The following is a 19,415-nucleotide window of genomic DNA, read 5'->3' on the forward strand; positions in this document are numbered from 1 at the left end:
ATTTTTTCTGTTAGGTCGCTAATTGCACAGGAAGCGGGCATGCTTTCATCCTTTTTCTTTTTTCCCCCAACCGATATGTTGATCGTCTCCGTGTGTAAAGGGGCTCCGTCCACGTAGCTTTCATCTGTCATTTCAGGTCTCATCCCTCTCCCAGGACGATGGATTCCAGCTTGTGAGGGTGAGCAGACTTTTTCGCCCCTCTTAATCTCGTCTCTCTTATCCCTTCCCTTTTCCTCTACTGGGACAAAGACAGGTGATAGCTCCATTGACCTTCTCTCCCCCCCTTCCACTGACAGCGTTCTCGTCGGCACCTCGGAAGGGGTGAATGCGGGGATATTAGTGTCAGTGTTTGGTGGAATCGCGCTTCTTTGGGGTTTTTCGGAAAGCCTGGGTAAACGCTGCCCTTGCTTTCCTTGCGCTGTTAGTTTGTCCTCCAGTAAGATCTTACCTCGTTTTAATGTCGCAGGTTTCAGCGGGCTCTGATGGTCGAGCTCTGAATCTTCCGTCCGCTGGCTGTTGCTACGCAAACATCTTTGCGGTTCTCCTTCATCTGGTGCCATCTCCCGTCGCAGACTGCCCAAACTCAGCGCACCGTGTACAGTAATGTGTCGTTCCTACACGTGGTGCGTGGGTTGATCGGGTGTCCAAGAGGGATCAAAGAGGGTTTTCCTCTGCAGTCTCCCCCAGCGCCAAACAGCCGCACAACAGCTGGCGCCCTTTACCCCTGTCGTGCTTAACGCCGCAAGGGTGTATCACTCGGTTCTTTATTGTGGCGAATAGTCACTTGATGAATCATGTGTCTGCCGCTAGCCCCGCCTCCTTAGGCAGCGTTCAGAGTCGTGCAAGAGCCCCGTGACGGCTCGCAATGCAGGAAAGCACAAAAAGGAAAAACTTTCGCCTTGCCCAAAGTAATTCCAAGTTTTGCAGTTCACACTCCAACGAAAACGTCATTGTGAAAATACCTGCAGTCAAAAAATGCAGCTGAAAGTAGCAAACAATGCAGTGCTGCTAAGGTAAACGTTAGGGTTAAGGAGGGTGCAGTGGGCTTTTGATGGCAATCTAGGGTCAGGGTGGTTGCTGTAGGGCTGGTGAGGTTGGGGATTGGTTAGTCATTAGGGTAGATTAAGTGCCAGGGTAAGTGTTATATTGGCGGTTAAGGTAAGGCTCGGACTAATAGATTAATGGTTTGGGTATGTGTTAAAGAAAGGGATATGGAGATTGGAGAGGGCCGGTGATATTGGCATTGGATTGGGTTTAGGATAAAGTAGGCATTACAATTAGAGTTGCAGTTGGGATTAGAGCAAGGGCTTGGGTTAGGGCCGGGGTTAGGGCAGGGGACTATGTAATATATTGCGAGCTGGTAATGGGGTTGGAGTTAGGTTCATTTTCTATCTATTTTCCATTGAGTAACATGCACATAAAATGCTTTAGCACACAGAAGGGTTAGTGTTCTGTAAGAGTTTAGGGAAATAAAGGGTTGTAATTAGAGTCAGCAGAGGGTTTAGAAATGGAGTTATGGAGATTGTGGTGAATTAATTAGAGGTTTCGTTCATTGTTAGGGTTGAAGCCTTGTACTTTTGTTCATTTAAAAATAGCTTTTTTTGGTGACAGTACTGGCAACATGTTCACACTTTGCAGTACTTGTATGAAATGACTGCATTTTTTTAAAACACCTTTTTGCTGACTACATTTTCTCATGACTATATTTTTCTAGGGACATTTTCTCATAGAACCAAGGCAAGCGCTGCATCCATTGAATCACCAGGCAACTTGACGTGGGGCAGAGCGATGGGGGAGGAGTGTCTTCTTGCATCTTGCTCAGTACATGTTGTGAGACTGCTTTCCTTTTTCTTTGGTATGGGTCCCATCTCAAAGTCTGGTAATATGTCATCATACATACTATTCAGATACTCAGGAAGTCTTATTGTCCTTGAAAACTGATCATCATATTGCTTCTGCCTCTGGAGAAAAGCAGCTGGATTCTCTTTGTATGCTTTTCATCAATAGACTTTCAATAAAACTATGTAGAAGATTCTAGGACTTCATTTATGGGTAATATTGTTGTAAAGCATACTCCATCATCACTCAGGTAAGTCTTTAAGAAAATTGTATATTCAAGTTGCATAGGTTTCTCAATAAGTCCATACCAGGTCCCATCTCTACAACTGACTAGTCTGGAACACTGAGTAGGGCATTCTACCAATTGCATCACACCCACTCTGACATCATACACCTGATCAGAGAGAAACACGTAAGACAGATATAGTAGACCGCCTGTCTTTCCTAAGCACCCTTATTCGGTCAAAGAACACTCAAAACAGACACGTACACAGATTTCATTAGACATTCATTCATTCATGCACCCAAATGTACCCTACGGAAGGGATTTAAACCATATTGCACCATGACTACATACCATATCATCTATCACTATAAGTACATTCCATAGCACCATTACCATCCATGGGTCATTTTTCACACACATATATCTTCACTAAACCTCATTCCACTTCTCAGTGCTCATAAACAAATCCTATTTGGGCCCTATTAATTAATGAGGAGAAGGCCTCTGATATCCGGAAGGCTTAGTAAACTGGGCACATTGCACGTATGAAAATTGGTGATACAAGACTGCACAATTTATGGGTGACATCTCCTCATTATGATGGTATAGAGTCTACCCAGTGAAGAGCCCTTTTGTTGATGAACTTTTTGTGCATGCTTGCTATGATTGTGTGTCCCACCGCGTGCTACTAGCCAGACTGAACTGACTGCATATGTATCTTCTTTAACTTATTCAACATATCTAATCTTGTAACTTTCAGACCATCCTTCCGTTATTTCCGGCACCTCATGGCTTTGGTCTTTGCTACGAAGGAGATCAACAACAACCCTGACATCTTACCAAACATCACATTGGGCTATGAAATATATGACTCCTGCTTTAGTATCACTAGTACTATTTTGGGCACCCTGAGCATACTCTCAAACAAAAGAGAACCTGTTCCAAACTACAGCTGTCGTAAGAAAAGTATATTGGCTGGTTTCATTGGAGACATTTCATCAGTAACATCTTACGAAATAGCTCAACTTGTCAAACCTTACAAGTATCCACAGGTAAGGTGCTTTGAAATAATTAGGTTGTGTTAATAGTTTATTATCTTCTGCAATCATCCAATCACTCTCAGGAGTGATGTTAACCATGTGACTATGTGGCTTAAGACATTATATTAAAATATGTTTGGGAAAATGGGGGCATGGCATAATCAAATATGTAATGCCATGCCTGGAAAAGTTAATTGAAAATGAATTAGCAAAAAGCCTTTATGTAGCAGGGTGATGTATTAAGCTTCTTATTGGGAGACAGGTGTATGCGGGCACACAATACATATCGTATGCCTTATGTATAACTTGACCCACTTTTTACCTTTCTCCAAACCCCACTATCCTGTGTTCAGGACCACTCCGGTGGGCCCCACTGTGAAGGTGATGAATGTAGGGAAAATTAGAAGGTTATGGCAGTGTCCCCAAATACCATTAAGGGAGAAAGACACAATGGGCCTCATTACGACTTTGGAGGTACGGTACCAATGGAGCCTGTAAGGCACCAGCACCGTTGGTACTGTTCCGCCAAATTACGAGTTTTGCTTGCAGGGGCCTGACAGCCCGCCAGGTCGCAAAACCAGCAGATGCACCAGCACCGTTATTAATGGCGCCGGTGCATCTATGCTCCCCATCCCCATTCTGCCCAATGGGGCAGAATGGGGATGGGGAGATTGGTAATACCGCCACCCGCGAATGGCAATTACCGGCCCAGAAAACTGGTAATGGGCCGGTAATTGCCCATTTGCGGGTGGCGGTGCTGGTAGCAAGTTTGGCGGTAGCTGTACCTTATTTTCATTTTGAAACTCGTATTTTGATTTTGAAACATTTATAGAAGCGCACACAGCAAACTAAATCGTATCCTGGTGCAGATGGAACGGATACACTGAAGTGGAGCAGGGCAAGCCCATCTGAGTCGTATTAGAACAAACGTAAAATGAGCAGGGATCCAGAATCATTACATTTACTTAAAAAGGTAGGTTTTAAGACCTGCTCTAAAACTCATCAGCGAGTTAACCTGTCTCAGATTTAGTGGAAGACTATTCCACAGTCTGGGTCCGGTCAGTGAAAAACACTGGTCTCCTCTTAATCTACACTTCATCCTAGGAATTACAAGGAGGAGTTGATCCTCTCACCTAAGGGTGCGGGTGGCTTGGTGCTGTTGAGGCCCAATGTCTTAGTATCTGGCATACAAAAGGAAAGGCAGACAAGGAATTCTGGTGTATGGTTATTTTTTGTTGTTATATTTTCACTTTTCCTCTTCCGGTACACCAGCAGGGGAAAACACAAGACACTATATACAAATCAAACCAAGCCTAGTCAATACAGTGTTCTGGATTAAAAAAAAAACTATACATATATATATATATATTCAGTAAAAAAACTTTGTTAAAGGGACGTTATGGTTAAGTTGCGCTACTAAAAACCTATGAAATTCAGTGAAAAAACTTTGTTAAAGGGACGTTATGGTTCAAAGTAAAACCGAAAAACCCCTGAAATTCGGCAGTTATGGTAAGATAAGCAACCATAACTCGCGCCACCGTGCACTGTTAACACTAACACCCAGGACATCAAAGATGACATCACAAATGTCATTGATGACATCACTGATGACATCACATGTCTGGCTCTCCCTTTTTTCCGTTTACTGACATATCTAGGCCACATAGTTTTCTTCAGTAACAGTCAGGAAGTAAAAATTGAAAAGGTACTATATTTGTAGACTTAGGGTCAAGTCACATCATATGAAACTATACATAGCGGAAGACACAGGCTTGAAAGAGAGCAATCCTTTCTGTGTATCAGCACTTTCTCATAGTTTTATTTTTATTACTCTACCTTCCCTGTATATGCTCATATCTGTATACATTGTACTCACTCTCCTTTCCTTAGGGTGCAGTCACATCATGTGATACACATACATATGGTAAGTAGCAGCTTTGAAACAGAGCAATAATTTCTCAGCATAAAGACAATAAGTTAGGTTATGAACTCTTTCTGCTACTACTTCTGCTTTTTTGTTTACTTCACTGTCCCTGTATATACTCATATTTGTATGTGTTGTTGTCTCTTTGTGTTTTTTCTGTAATAAATATGTATTAAGTGGGTTTTATTATCTACTTATTACATGTTTCACAGTACGCAAAACTCTAATAAGAAAGCAGTTATCACTGCCTATGTTTCTGCATGAGTAGCTTAGTATACTGGATAGAACTTCATAATAGAATGCTATTTATATCAATGCATTGCTTAATGCACTAATTAGCTCATGATATTTATCCCCAATGATCCTTGACAGTTTTTGGTCAGCATTATAAGAATCCCTTGTACAGAGTTTTCATGAAAAGAAAGTAAATGCACATGTGATGTCATCAGTGATGTCATCAATGACATGTGTGATGTCATCTTTGATGTCCTGGGTGTTAGTGTTAGTGCACGGTGAGTTATGGTTGCTTATCTTACCATAACTGACGAATTTCAGGGGTTTTTACGGTTTTACTTTGAACCATAATGTCCCTTTAACAAAGTTTTTTCACTGAATTTCATAGGTTTTTAGTAGCGCAACTTAACCATAACGTACCTTTAATAACGTTTTTTTACTGAATTTCATAGGTTTTTAGTAGCGTAACTTAACCACAACGTCCCTTTAACAAAGTTTTTTTTACTAAAGTTCATAGGTTTTTAGTAGCGCAACTTAACCATAACGTCCCTTTAACACAGTTATTTTACTGAATTTCATAGGTTTTTATTAGTGCAACTTAACCATAAAGTCACAGGAGGGATAACACATTTTTTTTACTGAATTTCATAGTTTTTTACTAGTGCAACGTAACCATAACGTCCTTTTCAATGGAGGAAGACCACTAGCATCCTAGGTTCTAAAAGTGGGAACCCGGGGTGGTAAAAAAAAGATTTTTCTTCCCAAACCAGGACACCGCAGGCAGGCGTCCCGGTGTAAGAAGGAAAATATTTTACCAAGATGGACACCAGGTAAAGGGAAGGCAGGGTGTATAAAGAGAACACAACAGGGCATCGGCAGGGGGTCGGGAAGACCAGGAGAGAGACACGGGCATGAGTGGGGGGTAACACGAGGGAGACACGTGGCTTGAGCGGGAAAGAAGGGAGACACGGGGCATGAGCGGGGGGTAGGGGTGAACACAGGGGAGACACGGGCCATGAGCGGGGGGAAAAGGAGGGAGACAGACACGGAGCATGAGCGGGGGTGAACAGAAGAGAAACGGGGCATGAGCGTGGGTAGGGCAAGGTGGGGCCCCCACCCCCGCTCATGCCCCGTGTCTGCCCTGTTCCAACAGTGCAGACACGGGGCATGAGCGGGGGCTGGGGGGGAAAGAAGGGAGACATGGGGCATGAGGGGGTAGTGGGGGAGAAGGAAGACAGGGCATGAGCGGGGGGTGGGGGGAAGAAGGGAGACACTGGGCATGAGCGGGGGTGGGGGGAACAAGAGGTCAACAAGGGGCATCATAGGAGGGGGCGACAAGAGGAAGACACGGGCATGAGCAGGGGGTGGGAGGGAACAGGAGGATGACAAGGGCATGAGCGGGGGGTGGAGGGGTACAGGAGACAGACACGGGGCATGAGCGGGGGGGCGGCGGGAGGGATAGAGACACAGGGCATGAGCGGGGGATGGGCGGCGGGAGGGATAAAGACACGGGGCATGAGCGGGGGGTGGGCGGCGGGAGGGATAGAGACACGGGGCGTGGGCGGCGGTAGGTATGGCGACACGGGGCATGAGCGGGGGGACGGATAGAGACACGGGGCATGAGCGGGGGGTTGGCGGCAGGAGGGTGAGACACACGGGGCATGAGTGGGGGGGTGGGCGGCGGGAGGGATAGACACACGGGGCATGAGCAGGGGGGTGGGTGGCGGGAGGGATAGACACCCAGGGCATGAGCGGGGGGGTGGGCGGCGGGAGGGATAGACACACGGGGCATGAGCGGGGGGTGGGCGGCGGGAGGGATAGAGACACGGTGCATGAGCGGCGGGCGGACGGCAGGAGGGATAGAGACACGGGGCATGAGCGGGGGTATTATAGACACGGGGCATGAGCGGGGGGAGGGATAGAGACAGGGGGCATTAGCGGGGGTGGGCGGCGGTGCATGAGCGGGGGGTGGGGGGAGGGGAGAGACACACGGGGCATGAGTGGGGATGGGGGGAGAGACACACGGGGCATGAGCGTGGGGTGGGCGGCGGGAGGGATAGAGACACGGGGCATGAGCGGGGGGTGGGCGGCAGGAGGGATAGAGACACGGGGCATGAGCGGGGGGTGGGCGGCGGGAGGGATGGAGACACAGGGCATGAGCGGGGGGTGGGAGGGAGGGGAGAGACACATGGGGCATGAGTGGGGGTGGGGGGGAGGGGAGAGACACACGGGGCATGAGCGGGGGTCGGGGGGAGGGGAGAGACACACAGGGCATGAGCGGGGGTGGAGGGGAGAGACACACGGGGCATGAGCGGGGGGTGGGCGGGAAGGGGAGAGACACACAGGGTATGAGCGGGGGGTGGGCGGCGGGTGGAATAGACACACGGGGCATGAGCGGGGGTGGGAGGGATAGAGACACGGGGCATGAGCGGGGGGTGGGCGGCGGGAGGGATAGACACACGGGGCATGAGCGGCGGTAGGGATAGACACACGGGGCATGAGCGTGGGGTGGGCGGCGGGAGGGATAAACACACGGGGCATGAGCGGGGGGTGGACGGCGGGAGGGATAGAGACACGGGGTGTGGGCGGCGGGTGGGATAGACACACGGGGCATGAGCGGGGGTGGGCGGCGGGAGGGATAGAGACACAGGGTTTGAGCGGGGGTGAGCGACGGGAGGGATAGACACATGGGGCATGAGCGGGGGGTGGGCGGCAGGAGGGATAGAGACACGGGGCATGTGCGGGGGGTGGGCGGCGGGAGGGATAGAGACACGGGGCATGGGCGGGTGATGGGCGGCGGGAGGGATTGAGACACGGGGCATGAGCGGCGGGCAGACGGCAGGAGGGATAGAGACACGGGGCATGGGCGGGTGATGGGCGGCGGGAGGGATTGAGACACGGGGCATGAGCGGCGGGCGGACGGCAGGAGGGATAGAGACACGGGGCATGAGCGGGGGTATTATAGACACGGGGCATGAGCGGGGGGAGGGATAGAGACAGGGGGCATTAGCGGGGGTGGCCGGCGGTGCATGAGCGGGGGGTGGGAGGAGGGGAGAGACACACGGGGCATGAGTGGGGATGGGGGGACACACGGGGCATGAGCGGGGGTGGGTGGCGGGAGGGATAGACACCTAGGGCATGAGCGGGTGATGGGCGGCGGGAGGGATTGAGACACGGGGCATGAGCGGCGGGCGGGCTTTAATAACGTTTTTTTACTGAATTTCATAGGTTTTTAGTAGCGTAACTTAACCACAACGTCCCTTTAACAAAGTTTTTTTTACTAAAGTTCATAGGTTTTTAGTAGCGCAACTTAACCATAACGTCCCTTTAACACAGTTATTTTACTGAATTTCATAGGTTTTTATTAGTGCAACTTAACCATAAAGTCACAGGAGGGATAACACATTTTTTTTACTGAATTTCATAGTTTTTTACTAGTGCAACGTAACCATAACGTCCTTTTCAATGGAGGAAGACCACTAGCATCCTAGGTTCTAAAAGTGGGAACCCGGGGTGGTAAAAAAAAGATTTTTCTTCCCAAACCAGGACACCGCAGGCAGGCGTCCCGGTGTAAGAAGGAAAATATTTTACCAAGATGGACACCAGGTAAAGGGAAGGCAGGGTGTATAAAGAGAACACAACAGGGCATCGGCAGGGGGTCGGGAAGACCAGGAGAGAGACACGGGCATGAGTGGGGGGTAACACGAGGGAGACACGTGGCTTGAGCGGGAAAGAAGGGAGACACGGGGCATGAGCGGGGGGTAGGGGTGAACACAGGGGAGACACGGGCCATGAGCGGGGGGAAAAGGAGGGAGACAGACACGGAGCATGAGCGGGGGTGAACAGAAGAGAAACGGGGCATGAGCGTGGGTAGGGCAAGGTGGGGCCCCCACCCCCGCTCATGCCCCGTGTCTGCCCTGTTCCAACAGTGCAGACACGGGGCATGAGCGGGGGCTGGGGGGGAAAGAAGGGAGACATGGGGCATGAGGGGGCAGTGGGGGAGAAGGAAGACAGGGCATGAGCGGGAGGTGGGGGGAAGAAGGGAGACACTGGGCATGAGCGGGGGGTGGGGGGAACAAGAGGTCAACAAGGGGCATCATAGGAGGGGGCGACAAGAGGAAGACACGGGGCATGAGCAGGGGGTGGGAGGGAACAGGAGGATGACAAGGGCATGAGCGGGGGGTGGAGGGGTACAGGAGACAGACACGGGGCATGAGCGGGGGGGCGGCGGGAGGGATAGAGACACAGGGCATGAGCGGGGGATGGGCGGCGGGAGGGATAAAGACACGGGGCATGAGCGGGGGGTGGGCGGCGGGAGGGATAGAGACACGGGGCGTGGGCGGCGGTAGGGATGGCGACACGGGGCATGAGCGGGGGGACGGATAGAGACACGGGGCATGAGCGGGGGGTTGGCGGCAGGAGGGTGAGACACACGGGGCATGAGTGGGGGGGTGGGCGGCGGGAGGGATAGACACACGGGGCATGAGCAGGGGGGTGGGTGGCGGGAGGGATAGACACCCAGGGCATGAGCGGGGGGGTGGGCGGCGGGAGGGATAGACACACGGGGCATGAGCGGGGGGTGGGCGGCGGGAGGGATAGACACACGGGGCATGAGCGGGGGTGGGCGGCGGGAGGGATAGAGACACGGGGCATGAGCGGCGGGCGGACGGCAGGAGGGATAGAGACACGGGGCATGAGCGGGGGTATTATAGACACGGGGCATGAGCGGGGGGAGGGATAGAGACAGGGGGCATTAGCGGGGGTGGGCGGCGGTGCATGAGCGGGGGGTGGGGGGAGGGGAGAGACACACGGGGCATGAGTGGGGATGGGGGGAGAGACACACGGGGCATGAGCGGGGGGTGGGCGGCGGGAGGGATAGAGACACGGGGCATGAGCGGGGGGTGGGCGGCAGGAGGGATAGAGACACGGGGCATGAGCGGGGGGTGGGCGGCGGGAGGGATGGAGACACAGGGCATGAGCGGGGGGTGGGAGGGAGGGGAGAGACACATGGGGCATGAGTGGGGGTGGGGGGGAGGGGAGAGACACACGGGGCATGAGCGGGGGTCGGGGGGAGGGGAGAGACACACAGGGCATGAGCGGGGGTGGAGGGGAGAGACACACGGGGCATGAGCGGGGGGTGAGCGGGAAGGGGAGAGACACACAGGGTATGAGCGGGGGGTGGGCGGCAGGAGGAATAGACACACGGGGCATGAGCGGGGGTGGGAGGGATAGAGACACGGGGCATGAGCGGGGGGTGGGCGGCGGGAGGGATAGACACACGGGGCATGAGCGGCGGTAGGGATAGACACACGGGGCATGAGCGTGGGGTGGGCGGCGGGAGGGATAAACACACGGGGCATGAGCGGGGGGTGGACGGCGGGAGGGATAGAGACACGGGGTGTGGGCGGCGGGTGGGATAGACACACGGGGCATGAGCGGGGGTGGGCAGCGGGAGGGATAGAGACACAGGGTTTGAGCGGGGGTGAGCGACGGGAGGGATAGACACATGGGGCATGAGCGGGGGGTGGGCGGCAGGAGGGATAGAGACACGGGGCATGTGCGGGGGGTGGGCGGCGGGAGGGATAGAGACACGGGGCATGGGCGGGTGATGGGCGGTGGGAGGGATTGAGACACGGGGCATGAGCGGCGGGCGGACGGCAGGAGGGATAGAGACACGGGGCATGAGCAGGGGTATTATAGACACGGGGCATGAGCGGGGGGAGGGATAGAGACAGGGGGCATTAGCGGGGGTGGCCGGCGGTGCATGAGCGGGGGGTGGGGGGAGGAGAGAGACACACGGGGCATGAGTGGGGATGGGGGGACACACGGGGCATGAGCGGGGGTGGGCGGCGGGAGGGATAGAGACACGGGGCATGAGCGGGGGGTGGGCGGCAGGAGGGATAGAGACACGGGGCATGAGCGGGGGGTGGGCGGCGGGAGGGATAGAGACACAGGGCATGAGCGGGGGGTGGGCAGTGTGAGGGATAGACACACAGGGCATGAGCGGGGGGTGGGAGGGAGGGGAGAGACACACGGGGCATGAGCGGGGGGTGGGCGGCAAGGGGAGAGACACACAGGGTATGAGCGGGGGGTGGGCGGCGGGAGGAATAGACACACGGGGCATGAGCGAGGGGTGGGCGGCGGGAGGGATAGACACACGGGGCATGAGCGGCGGTAGGGATAGACACATGGGGCATGAGCGGGGGGTGGGCGGCAAGGGGAGAGACACACAGGGTATGAGCGGGGGGTGGGCGGCGGGAGGAATAGACACACGGGGCATGAGCGGGGGGTGGGCGGCGGGAGGGATAGACACACGGGGCATGAGCGGCGGTAGGGATAGACACACGGGGCATGAGCGGGGGGTGGGCGGCGGGAGGGATAGACACACGGGGCATGAGCGGGGGGTGGACGGCGGGAGGGATAGAGACACGGGGTGTGGGCGGCGGGTGGGATAGACACACGGGGCATGAGCGGGGGTGGGCGGCGGGAGGGATAGAGACACAGGGTTTGAGCGGGGGTGAGCGGCGGGAGGGATAGACACATGGGGCATGAGCGGGGGGTGGGCGGCAGGAGGGATAGAGACACGGGGCATGTGCGGGGGGTGGGCGGTGGGAGGGATAGAGACATGGGGCATGGGCGGGTGATGGGCGGCGGGAGGGATAGAGACACGGGGCATGAGCGGGGGGAGGGATAGAGAGACAGGGCATGAGCGGGGAGTGGGCGGCGGGAGGGATAGACACAAGGAGCATGAGCGGGGGTGTGTTGCAGGATGGATGGACACACGGGGCATGAGCGGGGCGTGGGCGGCGGGAGGAATAGACACACGGGGAATGAGCGTGGGGTGGGCGGGAGGGGGAGAGATACACGGGGCATGAGCGGGGGTGGGGGGAGGGGTGAGACACACGGGGCATGAGCAGGGGGTGGGCGGCGGGAGGGATAGACACATGGGGCATGAGCGGGGTTTGGGGGGGAGGGGCGAGACACACAGGCCATGAGTGGGGGGTGGGCGGCGGGAGGGATAGAGACATGGGGGGTGGGCGGCGAGAGGGATAGAGACACGGGGCATGAGCGGGGGGTAGGCGGCGGGAGGGATAGAGACACGGGGCATGAGCGGGGGAGGGATAGAGACAAGGGGCATGAGCGGGGGGAGGGATAGTGACACGGGGCATGAGCAGGGGGTGGGCGGCAGGAGGGATAGACACACGGGGCATGAGCGGGGGGTGGGCAGAGGGAGGGATAGACACACGGGGCAAGAGTGAGGGGTGGGCAGGAAGAATAGACACACGGGGCATGAGCGGGGGGGTGGGCGGCGCTTGGGATAGACACACGGGGTATGAGCGGGGGGTGGGTGGCGGGAGGGATAGACACACGGGGCATGAGCGGGGGGTCGGGGGTGGGGGGGTGGGGAGAGACACACGGGGCATGAGCGGGGATGAGGGGGAGAGACACACGGGGCATGAGCGCGGGGTGGGTGGTGGGAAGGATAGAGGCACGGGGCATGAGCGGGGGGTGGGCGGTGAGAGGAATAGAGACACGGGGCATGAGCGGGGGGTGGGCGGCGGGAGGGATAGAGACACGGGGCATGAGCGGGGGGTGGGCGGTGTGAGGGATAGACACACGGGGCATAAGCAGGGGTCGGGGGGAGGGGAGAGACACACGGGGCATGAGCGGGGGTGGGGGGAGGGGAGAGACACACGGGGCATGAGCGGGGGTGGGGGGTGGGGAGAGACACACAGGGCATGAGCGGGGGGGAGAGGAGAGACACACGGGGCATGAGCGGGGGGTGGGCGGCAGGAGGAATAGACACGGGGCATGAGCGGGGGGTGGGCGGCGGGAAGGATAGAGACACAGGGCATGAGTGGAGGGTGGGGGGAGACAGGGATAGACACACGGGGGAAGGGGCGGCGGGAGGGATAGATACACGGGGCATAAGCGGGGGGTGGGCGGCGGTAGGGATAAACACATGGGGCATGAGCAGGGGGTGGGCAGCGGGAGGGATAGACACACGGGGCAAGAGAGAGTGGTGGGCGGTAGGAATAGACACACGGGGCATGAGCGGGGGTGGGCGGCGGGAGGGATAAACACGCGGGGCATGAGCGAGGGGTGGGGGGCAGGCGGGATAGACACACGGGGCATGAGCGGGGTGTCGGGGGGAGTCACAGCGCGATCCGGTCCAGCGCAGAAGCAGCAAGAACTCCTACCTCTCCTTGGTGGTCTTGGTGCCTGGATTAGATAACGCAGGGCACCGCGACCCCCATGGGGAAAGATGGTTAGGGTCCACGGATTGGATCGGTAGGGTGATAGGAAAACCGGGTTAAGGATTAGGAAGTGGTAGTGGATAGGTAAGAGGTTCAAGGGAAAGGCATGCTCCTTGGCTCTGTTCTCTGTAAGCCTTTTGGCATTTGTTTTTACTGAGGTTTTGATTCCTGACCTCAGTATTCACACTCACACACTTGCATTCACCGTTCATGCATCTGTTACCCTTCTGCAGAAAAATAAGCCTTTCTCAGTTGTATCAGCACTGAGTTATTAACAGAAACAAAATGCAGATGCAGAGGGACCTTAAATTCAGGCTCAGAATGTGGGCTTATAGATTGGTACTTGAGAGTAGACAACAAGGTTTCCTGACCTGGAAGCGTACACCAAATCAGTGCTCTGGTACTACCAACAACTACAACATAATGACATTCAGAAGGTTCAACATGGAAAATAGAAAAGCACTTAGCTCTGGCTTTCCTTTCTTGCTCTGCTGGCCGCCTGTGCAGTCTGCGTGGGCAGCTGGTGCTCTGTGATCAATAGGTATTCCCTAATAAGAAAGGAAATGATTAGTTTGTTCCTCTCGTGTGCCATGGTACTGCTTTACCTAAACATGGAAATGCCCGCAATGTGCGAGCGAACTATAACATGCATCTGGATTAGTATCTGAAGTTTGTACGTTTTTTTCCCAAAGCTCGCGGCTGTCAAACAGTCAACCGGAGCCTTCCTGGAGCCTTCCCACAGTTAGTTAACCAAGTTAGTATGCTCTGCAACGTTGTAAGAAAGAGTAGCACTTATCTTTCGTAACGCGGGGCCAAAGGACGTCTTCCTGGCAGCGAGGGAGGGCCCCGCGTAAGACTTACACTGGACCTCGAATCGATGCGTCCTCTCGGGAAGAATATCGAGCGCGAACAAGCGTTCGCTGCCTGCATATGCGCGATAGCCATCTCGCGCATGCGCTTTGCTTCGGGCGTCGGCCTGGGCGTTGCCTGAGGCTTTTACAGGCCCCGTGTGCTGGATGCTTCTTTAAATGAAGTCCGGGTTGCTGAGGCTGTAGCTCTTGGCCATAGGGCTGATGGGAGATGTAGTTTCCTGGGTTCTTGTGCTTTGTAGATGTCCTGATGCCACACAAAACACATTTACACATGGGACACAAATTACATCTATTCAGTGACCCACCCCCAATTGTACCAGCAACCACATTACACCTGTTTCTACGTTTGACTAGTCTTGGGTTTACGACAGGGGGTGGGGGAGAGGTGAGAGACACACGGGGCATTAGCGGGGATGGGGGGAGAGACACACGGGGCATGAGCGGGGGGTGGGCGGCGGGAGGGATAGAGACACGGGGCATGAGCGGGGGTGGGCGGCGGGAGGGATAGAGACACGGGGCATGAGCGGGGTGGGCGGCGGGAGGGATAGCAACACGGGGCATGAGCGGGGGTGGGCAGAGTGAGGGATAGACACACGGGGCATGAGCGGGGGTGGGGGGGACGGGAGAGACACACGCGGCATGAGCGGGGGTGGGGGGGAGATGTCGGAATTGAAACAATATTATGCCTCCTATCGCAACAATTGTATGTATATTGGCCTACGCCAAGTTGTCTAAACAGCGTATGCGAACAAACTCAACGGCAAGGTCTTGACCTTAGAGAAAGTAATGTAAGTCGCCATCTTGGATTAAGCCGCCATTTTTGGTTCTCTTGTTATATGGAAGTCACCCTGAACATCAAAATGGAGGCCAAATGACATTCTGAGTAAGATTCTGGCCGTTGTGACCTCCGTACACATGAATAATTAATATGCCTGCAGGCCTCTTGTCGGGGTCGCGAACTGAGACCTTGTCCTACCGTTGACCTATATGTTAATGTGCAACTATATCAGTGAAACTAATCAAAATGCATATATTAAAGGATTGACCTGGCAAGGAACCCATAGGCCCGACTCACAGAATGGTTAATCCGCGAGAGGGTTGGCCAAGGGCTGGACAAATTGTATAAAAGACCCAACTATTCCAATGTGCGGTCTCTCTCACTAATGCATCGAACCCTTGTTGAAGTTCGTTATGTTACTCTGAGAGCCGAATAGCTATCCGTTTGTCAATTGACTTTGGTAACTGTTGTAGCTTTTAAATAAAGCACTTGTATGTTCTTTGTAACCTGTGTTGGTGTGTTTCCTTTTTGGGCTTCCCGGCCTCATATTATTTTTCTGTTTCCACAGTTGGCGCCCGAATAGGGACCCTCAAGATTGATGCCGGATCATTGAAGGTTGACGCAGACTATCGAACCGGGATCGGACGGTGTGATACTGCGGGCCCGACCGAACGAGACGCGATAGCTCGGCAGCGCTGCACGATCCGATCCTTGGACGATAGTCGTGTGGTCTGACACGGCATCTTGACGAGGGTCCATTTTTGAGGCGGGCAGATTTGTCGAAACCACCAAACACAAGGTAAAATTTGTTAGGTAAGTTCTTTGGTGAACCGTACGGGCCTCCTTAGGTTTGGTCAGGTGCAGTCGTGACCCGACTCTTAATTTAACCCAGACAATTTGAATTTGGCGTATTGTATCTGCAGACACAATTATTGACCAGGTAACACCAATTTTTTGTGAAATGCCTGGGAAATTGTCTGGCTGCTTTAGGGCTCTGTTCCGCAGTGATTGTCAATCTTTGGAATTTAGCCGCCTGGCACCACAGAAGGGGTTGCCGGCATGTACTATGTACTGTAAGTATGGCATTGGAAGTATAGTATTTAATGATATTTGGCACAGACAAACCAGACATGCCTCCGAATTTCAGTGGCCATTCAATGGTAGTTTCGAGATCCCCCGTATTGAATACCTAGAATCGGTCTTGCTAAAAAAGAAGGCCAGACCTGCAGCATTTGATGTTTTACAGAATTGGAAAAAAGAAGCGTTGCAGCAGCTTAAAAGTAGGGATAAACATGCACGCCGTCATAAAACAAATGTCGAAAAGGCGTTGTTATATGATAAGGAAAAACATTCGGAGTCAGTCAAAAATATGGATAGGGCTTTCTCACTCGGTATCCAGAAAATGTATCCCTCTAAAGATTTTCATGCTTCCGAAGAATTTATTGAAAAATTGTTAAACGAACGCAGGCCTGGTGCCTCTGCGCCACCTCCGTATGATCCTCTCCCTGGTGCTCGCCCATCCCTGCTGTTATTCCTGCTGTCATTCCTGTTCCCCCTGTACAACCTACTGTTCCTATTCCTCCAGTTGTTGTTCCTCCACCTATCCTACCACCCCTTCCTCTTGCGCCGATAGTTGCACCCTCATTGAATTTGCCCACACCTCCACTCCCGAGTGGTTCTGTATTGACTGATTTTCACTCGAAATACTGTTTCTGCAGACAAGAAACAGGAATTATTTGCATGGACTAAGCACTGTATGGAGAAAGGTGATCAAGTTAACGTTTTTTCCACATTATCAAATATGGGCAATTTTCCCGAGAAAAATGTTTTTATCGAAGGTTTGGGGACTCATTTATGTGTAATGTGGGGTAGATTACATAATACGGATCTCCCACAAGGGGTGAGGGATCTAAATACTTTAGCACTTTCGAGGGACACAGTGGAGAAAGTACATGGTCATGTTGAGAGATTGTTTGAGTATAGGAGGGACTTTGAGAAATTACGGGATGAGGATGATGAAGACGACAGTATATATGTGCAGAAACGGTTCCTTCCGTGTCATAGATCGACACCTGAGGAAGTACGAATTTTTACCAAAGATGCGATTCGATGGATCTCGGATTATTCGATACCGCCGGATGAAGTATATGACACGTATAGTCAGTATACAGTAGAAATGCAGAGGAAGGTGATTCAGGTAATGGTACAGTACCTGCAGGAAGAATGTGTAAGGAAGAAGGTTAGTTGTCCTATAGAGTTATTGGGTATTTGTAAAAGGGCTTTTTTGCCCGACACTTCTTCGACTGCCTTAGCGCTCGATCTGGCTCTGTTGCTTAGTAAGCGGTCAGAGTTACCTATATCTCAGTTGCCTATGAGAGAGGTTCCTCCGACATTTGTCCCAAAGGTTGAGATTCCCGCTAACGTTGGGACTGGTGCACCCGCTGTGGATATCCCTGCACATTATGTATCGCAATTTGTTCACGTCCCGTTTTCACGACAGGAAGTGAGCACTATTAGACAATCAATTCCCGATATTAGGAAAAACCCGACAGGATTCTACAAAGAGATAGAGTCCGTTTTGCAGTCCTCTGTGTTCACCTTAAGTGATATTGACTTGCTATTCCCTGTACTCCTGCCCGTAGATGTATGGAAGCAGGTTCGAACAATAGTCGATGTGCCAGGGTTGGGAGATACGTGGGCTAACATGACTAGGTTTGATGGGGAAAGACCAGCTGGTGAGAAACCACCTCAGGTAATACTTACTTTGCCTGATAGAATTGTTGCAAAATTGAAAACCATAATTCCTGAGAAAAGAATTATTTGGGACAAGCTTACGGCCTGTGTTCAAGGAAAAACTGAAGGTGCCACCGAGTTCTTTAATAGATTCAAACAGGTATTCTCTGACTTCAGTGGACAGGACTTGGGCACAGAGTCTGGGAAAAGGATGTTTGTGGACAAATTTGTACGTGGATTGTTGCCCGACATCCAGTCACAGATTATGTCCTCTGAGAGCGCTTGGCAGGCGAAATCTCAATCTGAAGTTTTGCACATGGCTCAGTATTATGAGAACCGTGTTAATAATGAAAAAGAGAAAATAGAGAAGAGGAAAGGAGATTTGAAGACTAAAGTATTGTTACAATAAATCGTTAGAAATCCCAGAGGGGGTACTTCACAGACCAGAGGTCAGTATGTCCCAAAAGGAAACTCTCCTTTGGGTCCTGTGAATGTTAATCAATGTGCCTATTGCCGCCAGGAAGGTCATTGGCGAGCACAGTGCCCCGTCCTTCGACAAAGGTCAAACAATGCATTTGGGAGTATGGGTAGACGACCTAGAGGTCGCCCTGCAGCGGGGGGCCCTGATAGAGGTCAGTTTTCGCAAGATCCTCAGCAACCTTTTTCACGGGAAAATCAGACTTCGAGAAACATATTTGATCACCCTTCTGCTGCCTACCTTTCTGAAGAGCTTTCTTCCGACGACATTTTATTTCGTTAGGACTGCCCGAAAGCAGGGTTTGGAACCTTCACCTATTCCCGTTAATCAGAAAGGTCCCTACGTTGAATTGTTAGTGGGGAATAGGAAACATCAGTTTTTGATAGACACTGGAGCACAGAAGTGCTCCATTGATCATTCCCGGGTTCTAAACATTCCACTGTCAGGGCAAACAAATGTTTCTGTAGAGTTTTCTGGTATACCAATTGCTTGCCCGGTTTCTTTGCCGGTGTCTGTTTCTCTGGGTCCCTTCACGGACCATTGTCCCTTCCTCCTGACTTCGAACTGTGGAGAGAATTTGCTGGGGTTAAATTTGTTGAAGAAACTGAATGCAGTAATTCATTGTTCCTCTGACGGAGTGCGACTGACGGTTTCACCACAGCAACTTCCCAATTCTCCGTTTTTGACTCGACCATTGCCTCCTCAGTTTAGTGTTGTTCCGGAATGTTTATGGGCGGTTGACGACAATGATGTCGGGTGCTACAGATTGAGCCTGTTAAAATAGTTTTGAAGCATGGAGTTAAACTACCACGCATTCCGCAATATAAAATATCAGTTGAGAGCGAGCGTGATTTGAAGTGCATTGTCTCCGATTTTGTGCATCGAGGAGTGATTGAAGAGATTGCAGGTAGCTTATGTAACAGCCCGATTTTGCCTGTATACAAGAAAGGCGACAATGCAATCCCATACCGTTTTATAATTGATTTACGTGCTATTAACAAAGTTGTCGCCCCACAATTTGCAATTGTGCCTG

The 19,415-nt window shown here is 52.8% G+C and overlaps 1 protein-coding gene across 1 annotated transcript in view; it reads left to right on the forward strand.

Moving 5' to 3' along the window:
* The first annotated feature begins 975 nt into the window (after positions 1-975).
* The window catches only part of LOC138510667 (vomeronasal type-2 receptor 26-like), a 425,236-nt gene continuing 406,796 nt past the window's right edge, over positions 976-19,415 (forward strand). The window contains exons 1-2 of the mRNA XM_069626449.1: positions 976-1,013; positions 2,826-3,117. Coding sequence (XP_069482550.1) covers positions 976-1,013; positions 2,826-3,117 — 330 coding nt within the window. The remainder of the gene's footprint in view (positions 1,014-2,825; positions 3,118-19,415) is intronic.

This window comes from Ambystoma mexicanum, chromosome 6p (assembly GCF_040938575.1).
Source record: "Ambystoma mexicanum isolate Mex_15411 chromosome 6p, UKY_AmexF1_1, whole genome shotgun sequence".
Lineage (NCBI taxonomy): Eukaryota > Metazoa > Chordata > Amphibia > Caudata > Ambystomatidae > Ambystoma > Ambystoma mexicanum.